Source organism: Triturus cristatus, chromosome 2_1 (genome assembly GCF_964204655.1).
Source record: "Triturus cristatus chromosome 2_1, aTriCri1.1, whole genome shotgun sequence".
NCBI classification, from domain to species: domain Eukaryota; kingdom Metazoa; phylum Chordata; class Amphibia; order Caudata; family Salamandridae; genus Triturus; species Triturus cristatus.
In genome coordinates this window covers 219,118,076-219,138,395 of record NC_140581.1, presented here as the reverse complement: position 1 = coordinate 219,138,395, position 20,320 = coordinate 219,118,076, and the positions used below count along the sequence as shown (strand labels likewise).

The window sequence follows — 20,320 nt, the reverse complement described above, 5'->3', positions numbered from 1 at the left end:
GAATTACTCTTAAATTCATGTTTCACTATTGCAGGTCCTATCTCTCACATAGGGTAGCATTGGGGTTGCCTTAAAACATATTTTAAGTGTAACTTCCAATTGGGAAAGGAAGACATTTTAAGTTTGGACTCACAATGTAAAATCCCAACTTATGGTGAAGTTGGAGTTTAAGTTGCTGATCTGAAAATGACACTTTTTAGAAAGTTGTCAATTTCTTACTTTTACCATTCTCTGCTTCTGCATATCTTTGAAAACACATCTGGGTTGGGTGACAGCTGGGCTTTGTGCATTCCCTCTAGACTGTAACACACAAAGGGAGCCGAGGTGTGTCACCCACATCCTGATGACCCCTCACCAGGTTGATGTATTTTCCTGAGCTAGATTGAGAGGGAGAAGTTGACACTTGCACCTGAATAGGGCTGATCTTGTCCCCACACAAAGAGCTGCATACCGCCCTTAGTGCGGCGAGAGCCAAGGAAGGAAAGGCAGGGACCTTGTGAAGTTCAAAGACTCCTTTGAAGTCTCCCTACCTCAAAGGCTAAAATGAGTATCATTTCTGGACCTCTGACACCATATACTCAGTTCACATTTGGGACCTGAGGAGACTCTGTCAGGAAGAGGAACTGCATTGCAGGAGGGACTGCCACTTTGCTACTCTAAAAATTGGATCCTCCCTGAGCACTCTAAAATTATATGATCTACAAATACAATATTGAATGTCCATCAATTTATTCTGTTTTCTTTTAATCAGATATTCTACATTTGCTACAGCAGAATTTTCATGTCCGTGCATCCAAAACAATCAATAAGGTATTTCTTCTGGTATAAACAATTTTCAAAGCAGCCAACACGTGTTACGTCATGCTGAATCAAGCATCCTTGACTTCTTCAGGGCTGCAAACCCAAATAAGCAAAATATAAGCACAATTCTTACTTAATTATATAAATGCATGTTATTACACCTTTATCCTTATACAATTAAGAGACTAAAAATGCAACAAGAAGATATTCAAGGTATCACAGTAGACCATCACCCATCGTGAAAAAGAGTAAAGTCTCAAAGAAAACTTTAAATAAAAATCAGCGAACTAAGTATCTCCCGCTTCAACACCCGAGTGCGTGAAAGCCCAAGAGCAGAGATTAAGTTTTAGTCCTTGAAAATCACCTGAAAGTCGAATGCCAAAGTAATAAAATATTGATATCCTCCTGTATAGAACGCCTCACTCACCATCTGTAAAGTCAAAGTCATAATATCAAATACAACTCCAGTTACAACAAGATCAACCCCCAATTACATGATCTAATCTCATGTTCAATATACATAGTGGAGAAGTGTGGCTCAATGGTTAGAGCGGCAGACCTCAATGCAGAGCACTGGTCCGGGACCAGGGTTCGATTCCCGCCGCGGCAGGGGCTCGGGCTATAAATTCCGCGTACCGGATATTCTCGCCTCAGTGCCTATTCTAATCTTGGGTCCCACGCTGCAACTCTGGGCAATAGCTTGCTTAATCTCCACAACGGCCCCAACAGCGCTGGGATGCCTGGCCTCACCATGGGGGTGCCCAGGAGTGGACACTTCACACGGAAAGCCAGGAAGGGTTCCTTCAGCGGTATGAGTACAGCGCTGAGATACCCGTAGTGGTCATCGGCGCTATATAAATACCTATACATTTACTTATACATTGACTTAAAATAGAGATCGTAACTAGTAACAGATACGAGCCTCTTCACTTTTAGAACGAAAACCCATTGCTATGTCTAATCATCACAAACAAAGGATGCCATGTAAATAAACACCCAATGTAATAAGTCAATAATACCCCAAATTAAATAATAATCTACTTATAACATTACCATTTCTCTCTCCCAGGAAGTTATAAAGCATTAAATTGTAATTCCTCCATTATAATTGCCCAGCATTGTTTTTTCACGAACAAATATCCAACTTTGAAGATATATCCGGAGATATATCCGTATATTGCCAAATCCTCACTGGACTTTGGGCTCTGAAAGTGACAGTGACAAAAAGTGACAAAAACATCAGGAGCACTTGTCAATTATATTTAAAGTGCCTCATTATGACCACTCACGGTCTTACCAAATGATCAAAATCCATATCAGTTGTATTCATTAGATCATTCATGTATAGATAAGCAACTGCAATCTGTAACTCCATAGCCATATAATATCCTCGATACCAGTCCATCAGAGTAAAAACTATCTCACCCTTCCTCATAAGTACCCGTAACTCCACCGTTCATAACCTTCAAATAGTTTTCCAAATCTCTCGTGTACGCGATCTAAAATAAGCAAAGACCAGTATAAAATACGTTAAATTGTATCCTGTCAAACGCGAGTAAAGCGTCTGAAAATGATATTCATAAGTCTCCCACTCACCAGACACAGGTCGTAAGCCTCTCACTCATAACAAACACGGCGTTCTACTCGGGCGCCATCTTGTCACTACGTTTTATATAGAAATGTGATGGGCGCCATCTTTAAGTATGCAAGTTGCGTCAAATCTCTTTATTATAATCTCATTTTCACTATTATCCTGACAGTAACCTAATTTAATCGGTTTAACCGAAAATATGTTTTGCAAATCATACATCTGTACGATTATAATGTCACACGTATCTACGACGGTTATTCGATTCTAATATCGCATTACTACACCATACTGGAGTCTTATTATAACTAGTTTGTGTAAGAACTCCAAAAATAAAATATAACTGTCTTCTTCTAGTCTTATCATCATCCAATACGTATCAGTTGTTCCTGTTAGCAGTTGCCTATAAAGTTCTCTAAATTCAACTATGTTCGTCTAATCCTACCACCATGAATCCGCCATCTTAGAACGGGCAAAAAATCCCGAGAACATAGTTATAATGCTGAGTGTTAGTAGTCCAAACACATGATAACAACATAAAAAGGTACATAGTATGTACGAGATATTATTTACTAGTGTGTACCTGCCATCCAATGATCGATCCTTTTCGAATGTATTAAGTATGAAGACATTATTAAACGTCTCCATCTTGCTTCTCAAACGCTACATTCCTCATTATTTATATCCTCACCATATTACTGTGGATTACCATACAATCCACATCATTAATTGTACCGCGTTACGTAACTAAAGACCACTAAAATTGCACGATAATGATCTCGAGAGAGAAACCTCCACCATAAAGTAACTTTGCTACTCTATTGTATTGGCCAGCAGCCTGTTGATTGCTGTGCTATAGGAGGGACTGCCACTTTGCTAAAGGCTCTGCTGTGTTGGCCTGCTGCCTCTTGCTTGGCAATGAGAAGGACTGGATCTTCTCTCTGCAACCTCTACAAAGACAAAGTAACTCCAAGGGCTTGCTGGCTTACCTCCTGTTTAAGAAGTCTCAGGGTCATAAAAGACTTTGTATTACCCCTCTACACTGCTGCTGGACTCTGCCACTCGTGAGTCTTGCAGGCCAGTTCCACACAGGTCAGAGCTTTACTCTCTGACCTGCAGAGGGGCCCCACAATGGTCAGCAATTCGCTTCTAACCTGCACAGAGGATTGCAAGGATCATCACCCTGCACCGATCGAAATTGCAGTATCTGCTATGACCACAGCACTGAGGGAAGACTTTCCAGCACAGCTCTACTACGACACATTGCTTTAGTTACAAGGATATTCCCATTGATGCTCGGCGACGCCTTGTCAGCCACCCACGTCGGCAAAAGCAGCGCTGTGTTCTCCATCGCCAGTGACACATCTCAAGAGGCCCACCGACTCTGCATCAACCGCCTCCGTGCATCAGGCTCAGCGATCCGCGGTGGCGATATCGGCATCCCCCACCCACAAAGGTATTGTGCTCAGCAGGGTCTGTGGGGTGTTTACAACCAGCCTGCGCTCCTTCCAGAGAGGCACAATAATGTGCGATTACTCCAGTCCTGAGTGACCGGACTTAATATTTTTCACTACAGTACCTTTTGGAGCACTGTCTTATTCACAATACTGTGTACAAATAACTATTCCCATCCCCGGATCGTATTTGTGTCATTTTTCTCCGGTCTAGCATGACCATCAGCAACCTGTCAAGCTTGGGTGCTTTGTGAAGCACAGAATTTTTATTGACACTGTGGAAATTCAAAACTTGTGTACTTATGATTGAATTTTTGTCATGTTGGTGTTGTTTTAGACAGTAAAAGATATACTATTTTTCTAATTCAGTGTGGAATCTTTTCGTGGTGTTTTCACTGTGTTACTATATTTTAAATTGAGCACAAATACTGGACACGTTTCCGCTTATGTTTAGCCTGACTGCTCTGTGCCAAGCTACCAGTGGGTGAGCACAGGCTGATTTAAGTGTGTGAAGGACTTACCTCGACTAGGACTGCGTTCCCTACTTGGACAGCGTGCATACTACTGTCAACTAGAGATCCAATTTCTAACAATAGGAAAATGTTACCACTGCATCAGGCTCTCTTTCTGCCATGAACGAGCCCTCCGCCTTGCAGCCTCACTGTGGTTTTCCCTTATAACCTGTCCAGATCTGTTTAAGGATCACAAGATCACCCTACATTTCGCAAGTGCTGATGTTCATTAGGAAACCACACTACTTTAGCATTCTTGCTCAGTGGACTAAGGTACAGCACACACACAAAGGAGTTTTAGCCCTTGGAAATATTTTTACAGGGGCAGCATGGGAGATCATCTTGAAGACATCTATTATTTGTAGGGGTCTTTAATTTCTAGCCTTTGGACCATCAGGTCACTGGTACTGTAAAAGTAAGTAACATGATCTACCAATCTTGCTATTTAAGATATATTTTACTAACCATCCTCAAAGGTAATTTGATTTGGGCTAGTTTAAGTTTTGATGTAACCGTTTAGATCAACATTTAACCCAAGACAATTAGGCTCAATGGGTCTTTTAAATTAGCTTGATAAAAATGACAGTCATTGCTAGAAATCCTCTTGAAGGGATGGGGAAGTTCACAGGGCATTAAGGGGCTACTGGATCCAGCTGTTTCAGTCTAAGCGCTGAACTCAAGATGGCATGGCAAAGCAGTTAGGCTAATAAATTAGAAAAAACAAGGACCCCCTGAACAATGGATAGTTCAATTCCTAGGACAGGGACTTGAATAGTAATGACAAAAACCCCTAGGCAATATCAATAAAGTAAACAAATTACACAATATCTATGACAGTAAGAAGACCAAGGAAGACGGAAAAAATATGTTCAAAGTTGTTACTATTTTAATAATTTCTTCTCATATTATTTAAACAAATGATATTTATACAAAACATTTAAAAAATGAAACACAATATTTAACACATTACATTTAATCAATATGTATAAATAAAAGGTTAAAAAGTGGCAATATCTTTATTAACTCGACAACGCCTTCTTCAGGAAAGCCACACAATTATAGATCCTGTTTCAATGTGATGAGTTCCTAGTGATTAAAACCTGCAACTCCATAGTTGGTGGATCTCTTTAATTCTAATAAATGGCTGATTAAAATGCAATGCACCGGATGTGCAACAATGTCTTATTAATTTTAAAATCAATGGTTTCACAAAAAGGTCTGATGTCTGGTTGTCAAACAAGCTTCGTAAAGGTATATTGGAAAAGCGGCCTGGTCCTACTTAATGTTAAAATCAGTAAAATGGTATTCTGGAAAGCCTCTTGCAATAGAAGAAATTCAACGAAGAAACTGGAACAAGCGCTGGATATGTGATAGTGTTCCAAATGTGTAGCTCAATAAGCATACACAGTAAAGGACTTATCTGATAAAAGGAGGCTTCAAGTAGGACCAGGCTAAGGGCGGCTGCCGGTGACGCCTTCGGAAAAGAGTATCCCAGGAGTTGGGCTACAAATTTTGATCACAGCAGCGAACACTAATACCATTCAGTAAATCAACGTTCAGCTTATGTTTTTACTTTTAAAAAGTTGAAATACTTTAATCCACACTAATTATATACATATTATACTAATCTGTGGCTTTTCACAATAAAAAACAAACAATGGCAAAGCCAATTGTTCTGGCATTGGCAGCCAGCTTTTTGTCAATTCTTGTTTATTCGCGGTTTTTGCAATACTTTGTTGTTTGGGAAGCTGCTGGGCCTTCATTAAATCTAAAAAAATAAAACAAAATAATGGCTAAAGGCAGAAGTGTTTTTCTGGTCTCAAAAATATACATTACCATGGTACACCAGGAACTAAAGGGAACTACCTTTTGTGTGGTTGTGTTGGGAAGGGCACCATGCCGTAACTCATAGTGAAGTCAGTCAATGGCTAAAGTGGGCTAGTATTGCCCCTTGATGCATGCTGGAGTGGGTGGAAGAAAAATGTGAATGACAATCACAGACTAACGAACAAAGTCTGGCTGAAAACTCCTATAAATAACTATGTTATACATACTTCTTTGAGCAAATCAAAAGGTCTTGGCTTGCACAGACCTAAAAAAGCCATTGGTCTGGCATTATCTGTTAGCCTTCACATTTAAGAAAGAAGACAAGAAAGGAAGGAAGAAAGTAAAAAAAAGGACGGCAGTAAAAAAGGAAGGAGGGCAGACAAAAAAGGAAGGCAAGAAAGAAGGAAGTGAGGCAAAAAGGGATGGAAGGCAGGTAAAAGGGAAGTGGTAGCCAGAAAGGGGGAAAGAAGGCAAAAAAGGAAGAAGGCAAATAGGAGAGAAAAGGAAACAAACATTGGCATAGCCAATAGGTCTTGCCTTTGGGACCTTATAAGTGTTTAGTTATCCAGCACAATATCCTTGGTGCAACAACATCACCTGTTGCATGGCTAAACACTTATAAGGTCCCAAAGGCGAGACCTATTAGCTATGTATCATAGAACCTTCACCCTGTAACCCCTACCACTGAACCACCAATGTAGGGAAATCAATAGCCTGCATATTTCAGGCTTGACATAGCTCCAGAATGACAAAAAAAACTGACAAATGCCTGTCTATATAAAAGCCTGGAAATAACACAAAAGGTTGTAATATAAAGGTAACAGAGAAGGCTAGGGAGAAAAAAGTCATGATATGAGACAGGTACAGGATGATCAAGAGTGAGTGGGAGGCAGACGGCTTAATAGTAAGCAACTACAATGTTAAACTAGAGGGCACAGAAGTAAAAAGTGACAATATGAGACTGTAGGGAGTAAGCTTTTGAGCTAAAGGTATTGATATGATACTTATGTTGCAGGAGGTTAAGCAGCAAGAGTCTTAATATTAGTCTGGAGGGGGATTTGCGAATGATATGTTACAATATTAGACTGGTGATAACAATGGGAGAATGGTAGGGCAAGAGGAACATAAAATATGGAGCTAAGGGTTGAGGGTTTGGGAGTAAGGTCTCAAAGTTGAGGTAAAGGGATCAGGAGAAGAAGGTTAACATATTAGACTTGGGGAGGTTACCAATAAGTGGCCTAGTGATGCAAGAGGCTCGGAGGTATGAGGTTATGATATGAAATATGGGAAGGATTGGCCCAGCACCATATTTGATGATATTAGACTGAGAGAAAGGTTTAGGAGTTTGAGTTCACAACATGAGACAGTTTCTGCAAAACGCAAGAGTAAGAGGTTCTGCCATGAGACTCGAAGGTGAGACAACTGAGCCACCACTACAGAAACTGAACTAATCAGACCTGGACTGCTTACTGCTAACTAGAACTCGGTTGAAACACTAATGAGGAGATTGATCAAATAAAGAGTAGAGGTTGAAATGGCAATTGGGTGGAAATTCAAGGAGTACATCAACCATAAAGCATAGGAATAATGGCTGAAAGAAGGGCCACAGCTGCCCTGCCTCCCTGAATTTTCAAAATGATGCATTCTGATTAGTCTGAGTGTAGTCACAACTCTCCGTTTTTCTGCAATCTATGTAGGCGTAGGGCCTTAGTAAGTGCCCAACTATGACGCTGACGCCAATCACGGTGCTGCTCTCATTCTGGATAATACCAGCAAGAGAGCAGAGTCTGGATTGGCGTGGGGGACCCTGCGGCATGCCGGGAGTCGAGATCGAGGAGCACAGGCAGTAGAGGACAGACGCTGAAAAATGCAGGTAAGCATTATTTTTTCAATTCTTTTCCCCCCGCGCTGCCCCACCATTTAAAGGTCACAGCAGCCGCAACTGAACATCACTATATGTAACGCTTTTAAAGAAAAATCATAAGATAAGAGGATGGGAAGTAAACCTTCATGTAGCGCAAGGTGAGGTAAGCAGGGTGAGGAAAGAGGAGGGGAAGTGAGAAGGAGTGTAGAGAGTGAGTTTCCTGCAAAACTAATTTAGCCATTTTAATCCAACATGTTAAACAAAGTGACATTGCTTTATGTCCCAATGGTCCTATCATTAATTATCTAGCTGCTGCCATTCCATGACTGTTCTTAAGTGTTATAGGGCACGATGCTACACATTCCTGCTGAGGTACAGGAAGCTTTTGAAGGCCTGGCTGTTTAAGCAAGCCTTTGATTAGCCTGCACCCTCTCTCCTTTCTCCCCTGGTAGTCACGGCACCAAGAAACCCTTGGCTGGACCTCTGCTCTATACGTTTTCCGAACATCACATTTGGTTGTACAGAAGCAATAGTGCCAAGAGCCCCGTGGGAGAGGGTGTACAACAGAAATGTCATCAGTCAGTCATTACTAAGAAGGGATTTTATAGCATCAAATCATAACTTAGAAGTTTCACAGGCAAGTCAGGTCGTCCCTATACAAGGAATCACAGAATTAAAACAGGTGGGAAAGCGGAGAGCGAACCTTTGGGCCAGGTCAAATAGCATTTGGACATGACCCATAAGGAGACAATGTACTTGTGCGGTCTTTTCTGCTTGCGTTAAAAGGAATGCCCTGTAGTTCTTACATAAACATTCTTGTGGCTGAATAGATAACGCTGAAAAATGAATGTGTCCTTTTAAATGTTTTTATTATATAGAAAGTAACAAAATGTCTTCATTTTGACAAGGTAAAAGTATGTTTAAGACAAAAATTGGGGCGTTCCTCTATATCAAAGGAGCAAACATTTTGCAAACCCAAATTGTATCTACTTAAACAAATATAACATGATTTATTAGCATTGTGTAATTTCTTTTCTGCAACTGCTTCAAAATTGAGTTCCTTTCTTTTTTTTTGTTCCGGTGCAAAAATATTAATGGTGATGGATCAAACCCAGATCTGTTGACTGGGTGTGAGTGTTTGATTGGTTCTGATGCTCCGTCCATCACCACCCCCTTTTGTACTGCTTTGTTCGCCATAAGTTGGCAGGGTATGCTCAGACGTGAGTCCCTTGCTCACTTTGCCACTGGATTCAAGCAAGCCTGGCTGAAGACGGCTGAAATGCCAGAAACCGGTCCTAGGAAGCTTGTTTCCGGTCCAGGGAAGGCATGGCTTGGCAGTTCGGGCTGGACTGTTCCCATGAGGCACAGGGTCAGACTGATTTGCATATGGCCATGTCTGAACTGGGGTGGCAGAGTGGGCTAAAGAACGGTGATGGATCAAACCCAGATCTGTTGACTGGGTGTGAGTGTTTGATTGGTTCTGATGCTCCGTCCATCACCACCCCCTTTTGTACTGCTTTGTTCGCCATAAGTTGGCAGGGTATGCTCAGACGTGAGTCCCTTGCTCACTTTGCCACTGGATTCAAGCAAGCCTGGCTGAAGACGGCTGAAATGCCAGAAACCGGTCCTAGGAAGCTTGTTTCCGGTCCAGGGAAGGCATGGCTTGGCAGTTCGGGCTGGACTGTTCCCATGAGGCACAGGGTCAGACTGATTTGCATATGGCCATGTCTGAACTGGGGTGGCAGAGTGGGCTAAAGAACGGTGATGGATCAAACCCAGATCTGTTGACTGGGTGTGAGTGTTTGATTGGTTCTGATGCTCCGTCCATCACCACCCCCTTTTGTACTGCTTTGTTCGCCATAAGTTGGCAGGGTATGCTCAGACGTGAGTCCCTTGCTCACTTTGCCACTGGATTCAAGCAAGCCTGGCTGAAGACGGCTGAAATGCCAGAAACCGGTCCTAGGAAGCTTGTTTCCGGTCCAGGGAAGGCATGGCTTGGCAGTTCGGGCTGGACTGTTCCCATGAGGCACAGGGTCAGACTGATTTGCATATGGCCATGTCTGAACTGGGGTGGCAGAGTGGGCTAAAGAACGGTGATGGATCAAACCCAGATCTGTTGACTGGGTGTGAGTGTTTGATTGGTTCTGATGCTCCGTCCATCACCACCCCCTTTTGTACTGCTTTGTTCGCCATAAGTTGGCAGGGTATGCTCAGACGTGAGTCCCTTGCTCACTTTGCCACTGGATTCAAGCAAGCCTGGCTGAAGACGGCTGAAATGCCAGAAACCGGTCCTAGGAAGCTTGTTTCCGGTCCAGGGAAGGCATGGCTTGGCAGTTCGGGCTGGACTGTTCCCATGAGGCACAGGGTCAGACTGATTTGCATATGGCCATGTCTGAACTGGGGTGGCAGAGTGGGCTAAAGAACGGTGATGGATCAAACCCAGATCTGTTGACTGGGTGTGAGTGTTTGATTGGTTCTGATGCTCCGTCCATCACCACCCCCTTTTGTACTGCTTTGTTCGCCATAAGTTGGCAGGGTATGCTCAGACGTGAGTCCCTTGCTCACTTTGCCACTGGATTCAAGCAAGCCTGGCTGAAGACGGCTGAAATGCCAGAAACCGGTCCTAGGAAGCTTGTTTCCGGTCCAGGGAAGGCATGGCTTGGCAGTTCGGGCTGGACTGTTCCCATGAGGCACAGGGTCAGACTGATTTGCATATGGCCATGTCTGAACTGGGGTGGCAGAGTGGGCTAAAGAACGGTGATGGATCAAACCCAGATCTGTTGACTGGGTGTGAGTGTTTGATTGGTTCTGATGCTCCGTCCATCACCACCCCCTTTTGTACTGCTTTGTTCGCCATAAGTTGGCAGGGTATGCTCAGACGTGAGTCCCTTGCTCACTTTGCCACTGGATTCAAGCAAGCCTGGCTGAAGACGGCTGAAATGCCAGAAACCGGTCCTAGGAAGCTTGTTTCCGGTCCAGGGAAGGCATGGCTTGGCAGTTCGGGCTGGACTGTTCCCATGAGGCACAGGGTCAGACTGATTTGCATATGGCCATGTCTGAACTGGGGTGGCAGAGTGGGCTAAAGAACGGTGATGGATCAAACCCAGATCTGTTGACTGGGTGTGAGTGTTTGATTGGTTCTGATGCTCCGTCCATCACCACCCCCTTTTGTACTGCTTTGTTCGCCATAAGTTGGCAGGGTATGCTCAGACGTGAGTCCCTTGCTCACTTTGCCACTGGATTCAAGCAAGCCTGGCTGAAGACGGCTGAAATGCCAGAAACCGGTCCTAGGAAGCTTGTTTCCGGTCCAGGGAAGGCATGGCTTGGCAGTTCGGGCTGGACTGTTCCCATGAGGCACAGGGTCAGACTGATTTGCATATGGCCATGTCTGAACTGGGGTGGCAGAGTGGGCTAAAGAACGGTGATGGATCAAACCCAGATCTGTTGACTGGGTGTGAGTGTTTGATTGGTTCTGATGCTCCGTCCATCACCACCCCCTTTTGTACTGCTTTGTTCGCCATAAGTTGGCAGGGTATGCTCAGACGTGAGTCCCTTGCTCACTTTGCCACTGGATTCAAGCAAGCCTGGCTGAAGACGGCTGAAATGCCAGAAACCGGTCCTAGGAAGCTTGTTTCCGGTCCAGGGAAGGCATGGCTTGGCAGTTCGGGCTGGACTGTTCCCATGAGGCACAGGGTCAGACTGATTTGCATATGGCCATGTCTGAACTGGGGTGGCAGAGTGGGCTAAAGAACGGTGATGGATCAAACCCAGATCTGTTGACTGGGTGTGAGTGTTTGATTGGTTCTGATGCTCCGTCCATCACCACCCCCTTTTGTACTGCTTTGTTCGCCATAAGTTGGCAGGGTATGCTCAGACGTGAGTCCCTTGCTCACTTTGCCACTGGATTCAAGCAAGCCTGGCTGAAGACGGCTGAAATGCCAGAAACCGGTCCTAGGAAGCTTGTTTCCGGTCCAGGGAAGGCATGGCTTGGCAGTTCGGGCTGGACTGTTCCCATGAGGCACAGGGTCAGACTGATTTGCATATGGCCATGTCTGAACTGGGGTGGCAGAGTGGGCTAAAGAACGGTGATGGATCAAACCCAGATCTGTTGACTGGGTGTGAGTGTTTGATTGGTTCTGATGCTCCGTCCATCACCACCCCCTTTTGTACTGCTTTGTTCGCCATAAGTTGGCAGGGTATGCTCAGACGTGAGTCCCTTGCTCACTTTGCCACTGGATTCAAGCAAGCCTGGCTGAAGACGGCTGAAATGCCAGAAACCGGTCCTAGGAAGCTTGTTTCCGGTCCAGGGAAGGCATGGCTTGGCAGTTCGGGCTGGACTGTTCCCATGAGGCACAGGGTCAGACTGATTTGCATATGGCCATGTCTGAACTGGGGTGGCAGAGTGGGCTAAAGAACGGTGATGGATCAAACCCAGATCTGTTGACTGGGTGTGAGTGTTTGATTGGTTCTGATGCTCCGTCCATCACCACCCCCTTTTGTACTGCTTTGTTCGCCATAAGTTGGCAGGGTATGCTCAGACGTGAGTCCCTTGCTCACTTTGCCACTGGATTCAAGCAAGCCTGGCTGAAGACGGCTGAAATGCCAGAAACCGGTCCTAGGAAGCTTGTTTCCGGTCCAGGGAAGGCATGGCTTGGCAGTTCGGGCTGGACTGTTCCCATGAGGCACAGGGTCAGACTGATTTGCATATGGCCATGTCTGAACTGGGGTGGCAGAGTGGGCTAAAGAACGGTGATGGATCAAACCCAGATCTGTTGACTGGGTGTGAGTGTTTGATTGGTTCTGATGCTCCGTCCATCACCACCCCCTTTTGTACTGCTTTGTTCGCCATAAGTTGGCAGGGTATGCTCAGACGTGAGTCCCTTGCTCACTTTGCCACTGGATTCAAGCAAGCCTGGCTGAAGACGGCTGAAATGCCAGAAACCGGTCCTAGGAAGCTTGTTTCCGGTCCAGGGAAGGCATGGCTTGGCAGTTCGGGCTGGACTGTTCCCATGAGGCACAGGGTCAGACTGATTTGCATATGGCCATGTCTGAACTGGGGTGGCAGAGTGGGCTAAAGAACGGTGATGGATCAAACCCAGATCTGTTGACTGGGTGTGAGTGTTTGATTGGTTCTGATGCTCCGTCCATCACCACCCCCTTTTGTACTGCTTTGTTCGCCATAAGTTGGCAGGGTATGCTCAGACGTGAGTCCCTTGCTCACTTTGCCACTGGATTCAAGCAAGCCTGGCTGAAGACGGCTGAAATGCCAGAAACCGGTCCTAGGAAGCTTGTTTCCGGTCCAGGGAAGGCATGGCTTGGCAGTTCGGGCTGGACTGTTCCCATGAGGCACAGGGTCAGACTGATTTGCATATGGCCATGTCTGAACTGGGGTGGCAGAGTGGGCTAAAGAACGGTGATGGATCAAACCCAGATCTGTTGACTGGGTGTGAGTGTTTGATTGGTTCTGATGCTCCGTCCATCACCACCCCCTTTTGTACTGCTTTGTTCGCCATAAGTTGGCAGGGTATGCTCAGACGTGAGTCCCTTGCTCACTTTGCCACTGGATTCAAGCAAGCCTGGCTGAAGACGGCTGAAATGCCAGAAACCGGTCCTAGGAAGCTTGTTTCCGGTCCAGGGAAGGCATGGCTTGGCAGTTCGGGCTGGACTGTTCCCATGAGGCACAGGGTCAGACTGATTTGCATATGGCCATGTCTGAACTGGGGTGGCAGAGTGGGCTAAAGAACGGTGATGGATCAAACCCAGATCTGTTGACTGGGTGTGAGTGTTTGATTGGTTCTGATGCTCCGTCCATCACCACCCCCTTTTGTACTGCTTTGTTCGCCATAAGTTGGCAGGGTATGCTCAGACGTGAGTCCCTTGCTCACTTTGCCACTGGATTCAAGCAAGCCTGGCTGAAGACGGCTGAAATGCCAGAAACCGGTCCTAGGAAGCTTGTTTCCGGTCCAGGGAAGGCATGGCTTGGCAGTTCGGGCTGGACTGTTCCCATGAGGCACAGGGTCAGACTGATTTGCATATGGCCATGTCTGAACTGGGGTGGCAGAGTGGGCTAAAGAACGGTGATGGATCAAACCCAGATCTGTTGACTGGGTGTGAGTGTTTGATTGGTTCTGATGCTCCGTCCATCACCACCCCCTTTTGTACTGCTTTGTTCGCCATAAGTTGGCAGGGTATGCTCAGACGTGAGTCCCTTGCTCACTTTGCCACTGGATTCAAGCAAGCCTGGCTGAAGACGGCTGAAATGCCAGAAACCGGTCCTAGGAAGCTTGTTTCCGGTCCAGGGAAGGCATGGCTTGGCAGTTCGGGCTGGACTGTTCCCATGAGGCACAGGGTCAGACTGATTTGCATATGGCCATGTCTGAACTGGGGTGGCAGAGTGGGCTAAAGAACGGTGATGGATCAAACCCAGATCTGTTGACTGGGTGTGAGTGTTTGATTGGTTCTGATGCTCCGTCCATCACCACCCCCTTTTGTACTGCTTTGTTCGCCATAAGTTGGCAGGGTATGCTCAGACGTGAGTCCCTTGCTCACTTTGCCACTGGATTCAAGCAAGCCTGGCTGAAGACGGCTGAAATGCCAGAAACCGGTCCTAGGAAGCTTGTTTCCGGTCCAGGGAAGGCATGGCTTGGCAGTTCGGGCTGGACTGTTCCCATGAGGCACAGGGTCAGACTGATTTGCATATGGCCATGTCTGAACTGGGGTGGCAGAGTGGGCTAAAGAACGGTGATGGATCAAACCCAGATCTGTTGACTGGGTGTGAGTGTTTGATTGGTTCTGATGCTCCGTCCATCACCACCCCCTTTTGTACTGCTTTGTTCGCCATAAGTTGGCAGGGTATGCTCAGACGTGAGTCCCTTGCTCACTTTGCCACTGGATTCAAGCAAGCCTGGCTGAAGACGGCTGAAATGCCAGAAACCGGTCCTAGGAAGCTTGTTTCCGGTCCAGGGAAGGCATGGCTTGGCAGTTCGGGCTGGACTGTTCCCATGAGGCACAGGGTCAGACTGATTTGCATATGGCCATGTCTGAACTGGGGTGGCAGAGTGGGCTAAAGAACGGTGATGGATCAAACCCAGATCTGTTGACTGGGTGTGAGTGTTTGATTGGTTCTGATGCTCCGTCCATCACCACCCCCTTTTGTACTGCTTTGTTCGCCATAAGTTGGCAGGGTATGCTCAGACGTGAGTCCCTTGCTCACTTTGCCACTGGATTCAAGCAAGCCTGGCTGAAGACGGCTGAAATGCCAGAAACCGGTCCTAGGAAGCTTGTTTCCGGTCCAGGGAAGGCATGGCTTGGCAGTTCGGGCTGGACTGTTCCCATGAGGCACAGGGTCAGACTGATTTGCATATGGCCATGTCTGAACTGGGGTGGCAGAGTGGGCTAAAGAACGGTGATGGATCAAACCCAGATCTGTTGACTGGGTGTGAGTGTTTGATTGGTTCTGATGCTCCGTCCATCACCACCCCCTTTTGTACTGCTTTGTTCGCCATAAGTTGGCAGGGTATGCTCAGACGTGAGTCCCTTGCTCACTTTGCCACTGGATTCAAGCAAGCCTGGCTGAAGACGGCTGAAATGCCAGAAACCGGTCCTAGGAAGCTTGTTTCCGGTCCAGGGAAGGCATGGCTTGGCAGTTCGGGCTGGACTGTTCCCATGAGGCACAGGGTCAGACTGATTTGCATATGGCCATGTCTGAACTGGGGTGGCAGAGTGGGCTAAAGAACGGTGATGGATCAAACCCAGATCTGTTGACTGGGTGTGAGTGTTTGATTGGTTCTGATGCTCCGTCCATCACCACCCCCTTTTGTACTGCTTTGTTCGCCATAAGTTGGCAGGGTATGCTCAGACGTGAGTCCCTTGCTCACTTTGCCACTGGATTCAAGCAAGCCTGGCTGAAGACGGCTGAAATGCCAGAAACCGGTCCTAGGAAGCTTGTTTCCGGTCCAGGGAAGGCATGGCTTGGCAGTTCGGGCTGGACTGTTCCCATGAGGCACAGGGTCAGACTGATTTGCATATGGCCATGTCTGAACTGGGGTGGCAGAGTGGGCTAAAGAACGGTGATGGATCAAACCCAGATCTGTTGACTGGGTGTGAGTGTTTGATTGGTTCTGATGCTCCGTCCATCACCACCCCCTTTTGTACTGCAAAAATATTAATGTACTGATTTGACACAGATCAGTTTGCTCTATATCCTGCTACATACGCCGCAACTACTGTGCAAAAGAGCATTTGATTTTCGTTCCTCACAGTGCAGAGGTTATGTAATTTGAGGTCACGTGTACTCTCGACTCAAACAAATCAAAACTCATATCGGAGCACATAGGGATGTTTATAGCTTCCTATACTTGGCATAATTCAACACCCCGTCCTATGTACCTTCTTGATAGCTGTGTTTTTACAATCTGATATTCTGAAACTTGCTCTCAATAGTTCTCATATTGTCGCGTAGAAATGTTTAAATTCTTCATTAGAGATTGGAGCATCTAGGAACTCGCAGCCAACCTGTTGGTTAAGGTAAAACTCGTGCAAATTGTAAGCCTGAGGTGACATGCCTGAGGTGACATGCGTACAATTTAAAGCATGTGAAGCATGCACTAACAGCGGCACACTAGAATAAGGGACTACTGCAGCTGTTGACCACCATGAAATGTGGATGTTTTAGCGACTTTACGTACTGGAACATGGAGCCCCGCTACTTACAATCAAAAATCGAAGCTGCAAGTTACAGTGGTGTTACTTGCTAAAAAGTCAGAACTGGCTGAACGAGTCAGTCGAGACATGGGGCCCAGTTTAACTTCACTGTACAGAACTACGACGAGATAACGCGCAGGGTGTGTCCAAAAACAAATGCAGCGGACTGGGAGCTCTCTGGAAGCGTTAGCGCCTGCCAGCCCACGTGCTCACCCACGCCAGAGACATTTACCGATTTACTTCAACTGGTATGAGGGATATTTGAAAGTTGGAAACTGGAAAAGTACTCCTGCCCCCACTTCTAGAGTGCAACAAGAGGAGGCGCAGTCGGCTGGCCCCTTTAAGACGGTCATCAGAGAGGGCTTCGCGTGACAGCGCTTGTTTCGTAGGACGGTGGGGAGCAAAGGATCATATAAGACAAGGGCGTGGTCAGCTACGTAACTTAATTAGGGAGATAGCAGTTGGATGCAGATCTCCATACCCTCTGCCGCATCCTCCAGTCTTCCGGATATCCCCGTCTGCAGTAAAAGACGCGGCTAAACAACACCTCCTTTAGACAAGCCTGAAAGACAGCTGGGAGTGGTATGCGCGCGATATAAGGAGAAACAAGCATTGGCATAGCCAATAGGTCTCGCTTTTGGGACCTTCTAAGTATTTAGTTATGCAGCACAATATCCTTGGTGCAACCACATCAACTGTTGCCTGGCTAAACACTTATAAGGTCCCAAAGGCGAGACCTATTGGCTATGCCAATGCTTGGTGTGGTTGTGTGTGTGTGGGTGGGTGGTTGTGTGTGTGTGTGTGTGGTTGTATGTGTGGTTGTGTGGGTGTGTGTTTGTGGTTGTGTGCGGTTGTGTGTGTGTGTGTGGTTGTGTGTGTGTGGTGTGTGTGTGGTGTGTGTGTGTGGTGTGTGTGTGTGCTTGTTGTGTGTGGTGTGTGTGTGGTTGGGTGGGTGTGTGGTTGTGGGTGGGTGTGTGTGTGGTTGGGTGGGTCTGTGTGTGGTTGGGTGTGTGTGGTTGGGTGTGTGGGTGTGGTTGTGTGTGGTTGTGTGTGGTTGTGTGTGGTTGTGTGTGGTTGTGTGTGGTTGTGGGTGGTTGTGGGTGGGTGTGGTTGTGTGGATGTGGTTGTGTGGGTGTGGTTAGGTGTGGTTGTGGGTGTGTGTGGTTGGGTGTGGGTGTGTGTGGTTGGGTGTGTGGGTGTGTGTGGTTGGATGTGTGGGTGTGTGTGGTTGGGTGTGTGGTTGGGTGTGTGGTTGGGTGTGTGGTTGGGTGTGGTTGTGTGCGTGGTTTGGTGTGTGGTTGTGTGTGTGTTTGTATGTGTGGTTGGGTGGGTGGGTGTGTGTGGTTGGGTGTGTGGGTGTGTGTGGTTGGGTGTGTGGGTGTGTGTGGTTGGGTGTAAGGTTGGGTGTGTGGTTGGGTGTTGTGTGCGTGGTTGGGTGTGTGGTTGGTTGTGTGTGTGTTTGTATGTGTGGTTGGGTGTGTGTGGGGTTGTGTGTGGGGTTGTGTGTGGGGTTGTGTGTGTGGGTGTGTGGGTGTGGTTGTGGGTGTGGTTGTGTGTGGGGTTGTGTGTGTGTGTTTGTGTGTGTGACAGTAATACTAAAAGCATCTCAAAATAAAGGAACACAAACATCGAGTTTGTGGAAAGAGAAAGCACGTTGTAAGTCAAACGGGCGCAGCAAAGCATTAACACAACAACAACAACAAACAAACAAGATCACTTAGCGAAGACTGAGTGCTGATAATAGATACACACAGCCCATCATCTTAAGAGTTCGATTGCAGCCAATGTGCACTCAAACCTGCCCCCTCCTTGTGAGTTGCACCCCATATTTCATGAGTAACTGCTGCACCCACCATAGCGCTTTGAGATCTAAAGCGCTACATAGGTCTAATCGATTAACCAGTCGCCAACATGCTGTGCTTTTAAAGAGAACGTGCCAAAAGTTTCCAGCTTCATCATCATGTCCTCATGAAAGCGCCAACGAAAGGACTCCCTGAATGGTGCAACGGACATGAAGCAGCCGCTGCGATCAGAAATAAACACTGTGAACGTTGTCCAGTTTCACAGTAACATTTCCTTAATGTTCTTTGAGTCACAAAACAGTAATACTAAAAGCATCTCAAAATAAAGGAACACAAACATCGAGTTTGTGGAAAGAGAAAGCACATTGTAAGTCAAATGGGCGCAGCAAAGCATTAACACAACAACATGTTCTTTGATGTTTGATGTTCTTTGAACAAGAACATCAAAGGGGCGCGCGAAAGTGATCGCGGGCGAAAGTGAAAGTGATGGGGCGCTTAATGAGCATGACGAGGCTTGCCAGCCTCTGCTCCTAAGCGCGCGCCCGCGCACATGCACTGTAGCTCTAGGCTGGCCATGGTAGCATTTTTTGAGCCCTAACAAAAAGTCTCACCAGACCAGCGCATGCGCTGGGTCAGGCGTGACCTAAAAAAAAAGCAGTCTTCACTTTTCAAGTACTGCACTCGTGCTTGTGGCGCGCCTCTGCTCGCTCCCGCAAGGTGGATACCGCCACAAGCACGAGTGCAGTCCTTGGAAAAAGTGAAGACCGATGGCTAAAGGTCCTCCTAGAGCAGCAAATAGGAAGAAGGAAAAAAGGCAAGAAAGAAGGAAAGAAAAGGAAAATGTTAAGAAAGAAGGAAAGGAATAAAGAAGACTAAAAGAAAGAAAGAGGGAAACAGATAGAACGAAAGAAAGATGGAGAGAAAGATTATAAGAAGGGAGGCAAAAAAGAAAGAAGAAAAGAAAATAGCAAAGAAGGAAAAAAGTAAAGGAAAGAATGAAATAAAAAAGGTCAAACAGAAAAAAGGATAATGGCAAAAAGGCAAAAAAGAAGAACAAATGAATGAAAAAAAGCAAAAAAGAAAGTAGGAAAGACAATTAGAAAAAGTAAAGAAGGCAAGGAATGAAGTTGCAAAAAGGGAAAGGAACAAAGGAAAGAAAAAGGACTGAAGGCAAAAATGGAAAGAAAAAGAAGGAAAGAAAATATTAACATAGGCAGGAAAGAATCAAGGAAGGTGAATGAGAAAGAACAAAAAAGAATGAAAAAGAACAAAGGAAAGATCAAATGAAAGAAGGTAAAGGAAAGAAGGAAAAAGGGGAAGAAAACTAAAAAGAAAAAGATAAGAAGGAAGATAGGGCAAAAAAGAAAGGAAAAAGGGCAAAAAGAAGGGGAAGAAAAGAGGAAAAATAGAAAGAAGGAAAGAAAGAAAGAAAGAAGCTGGAAAGAATGAAGGAAAGATGGTTGACAGTATAAAAGTATATTCTAAAACCCAAATTCCGTCCCACCTATGTTTAAATAAGACTGTTACAAGTGTGCTACCAATTAAACACCATAAAATTAGATTTTCTTCCTTGGCAAAGTTTAACAAAGAACCATTGATGAAACCAAGTCCAGGAACACAATATGGTGTACTGTGAAATAGCAGCAGTCCACATCAAAAGGAATTTACAACAGTATTGGAATGAGATAGGAACTGAAAACTATAATGTGCCCTGTTCTCACTTCAAATGCACCATATTATCACATCAGGCAAGACCGGCACTAAAGTGA

The 20,320-nt window shown here is 45.9% G+C and overlaps 1 protein-coding gene and 1 long non-coding RNA gene across 5 annotated transcripts in view; one reads left to right on the top strand and one right to left on the bottom strand.

Moving 5' to 3' along the window:
- The window catches only part of WDR7 (WD repeat domain 7), a 1,596,127-nt gene that overhangs the window by 1,483,487 nt on the left and 92,320 nt on the right, over positions 1–20,320 (bottom strand). The window contains exon 3 of one of the 4 annotated variants that reach the window (XM_085630124.1): positions 1,166–1,231. The exons of the other annotated variants lie outside the window; for them this stretch is intronic. Within the exon in view, the coding sequence (XP_085486250.1) occupies positions 1,166–1,231 (66 nt within the window). The remainder of the gene's footprint in view (positions 1–1,165; positions 1,232–20,320) is intronic. 4 annotated transcript variants of the gene reach the window in all.
- Positions 1–20,320, top strand: part of LOC146863991 (uncharacterized) — a 211,375-nt gene that overhangs the window by 103,083 nt on the left and 87,972 nt on the right. The window lies entirely within an intron of this gene.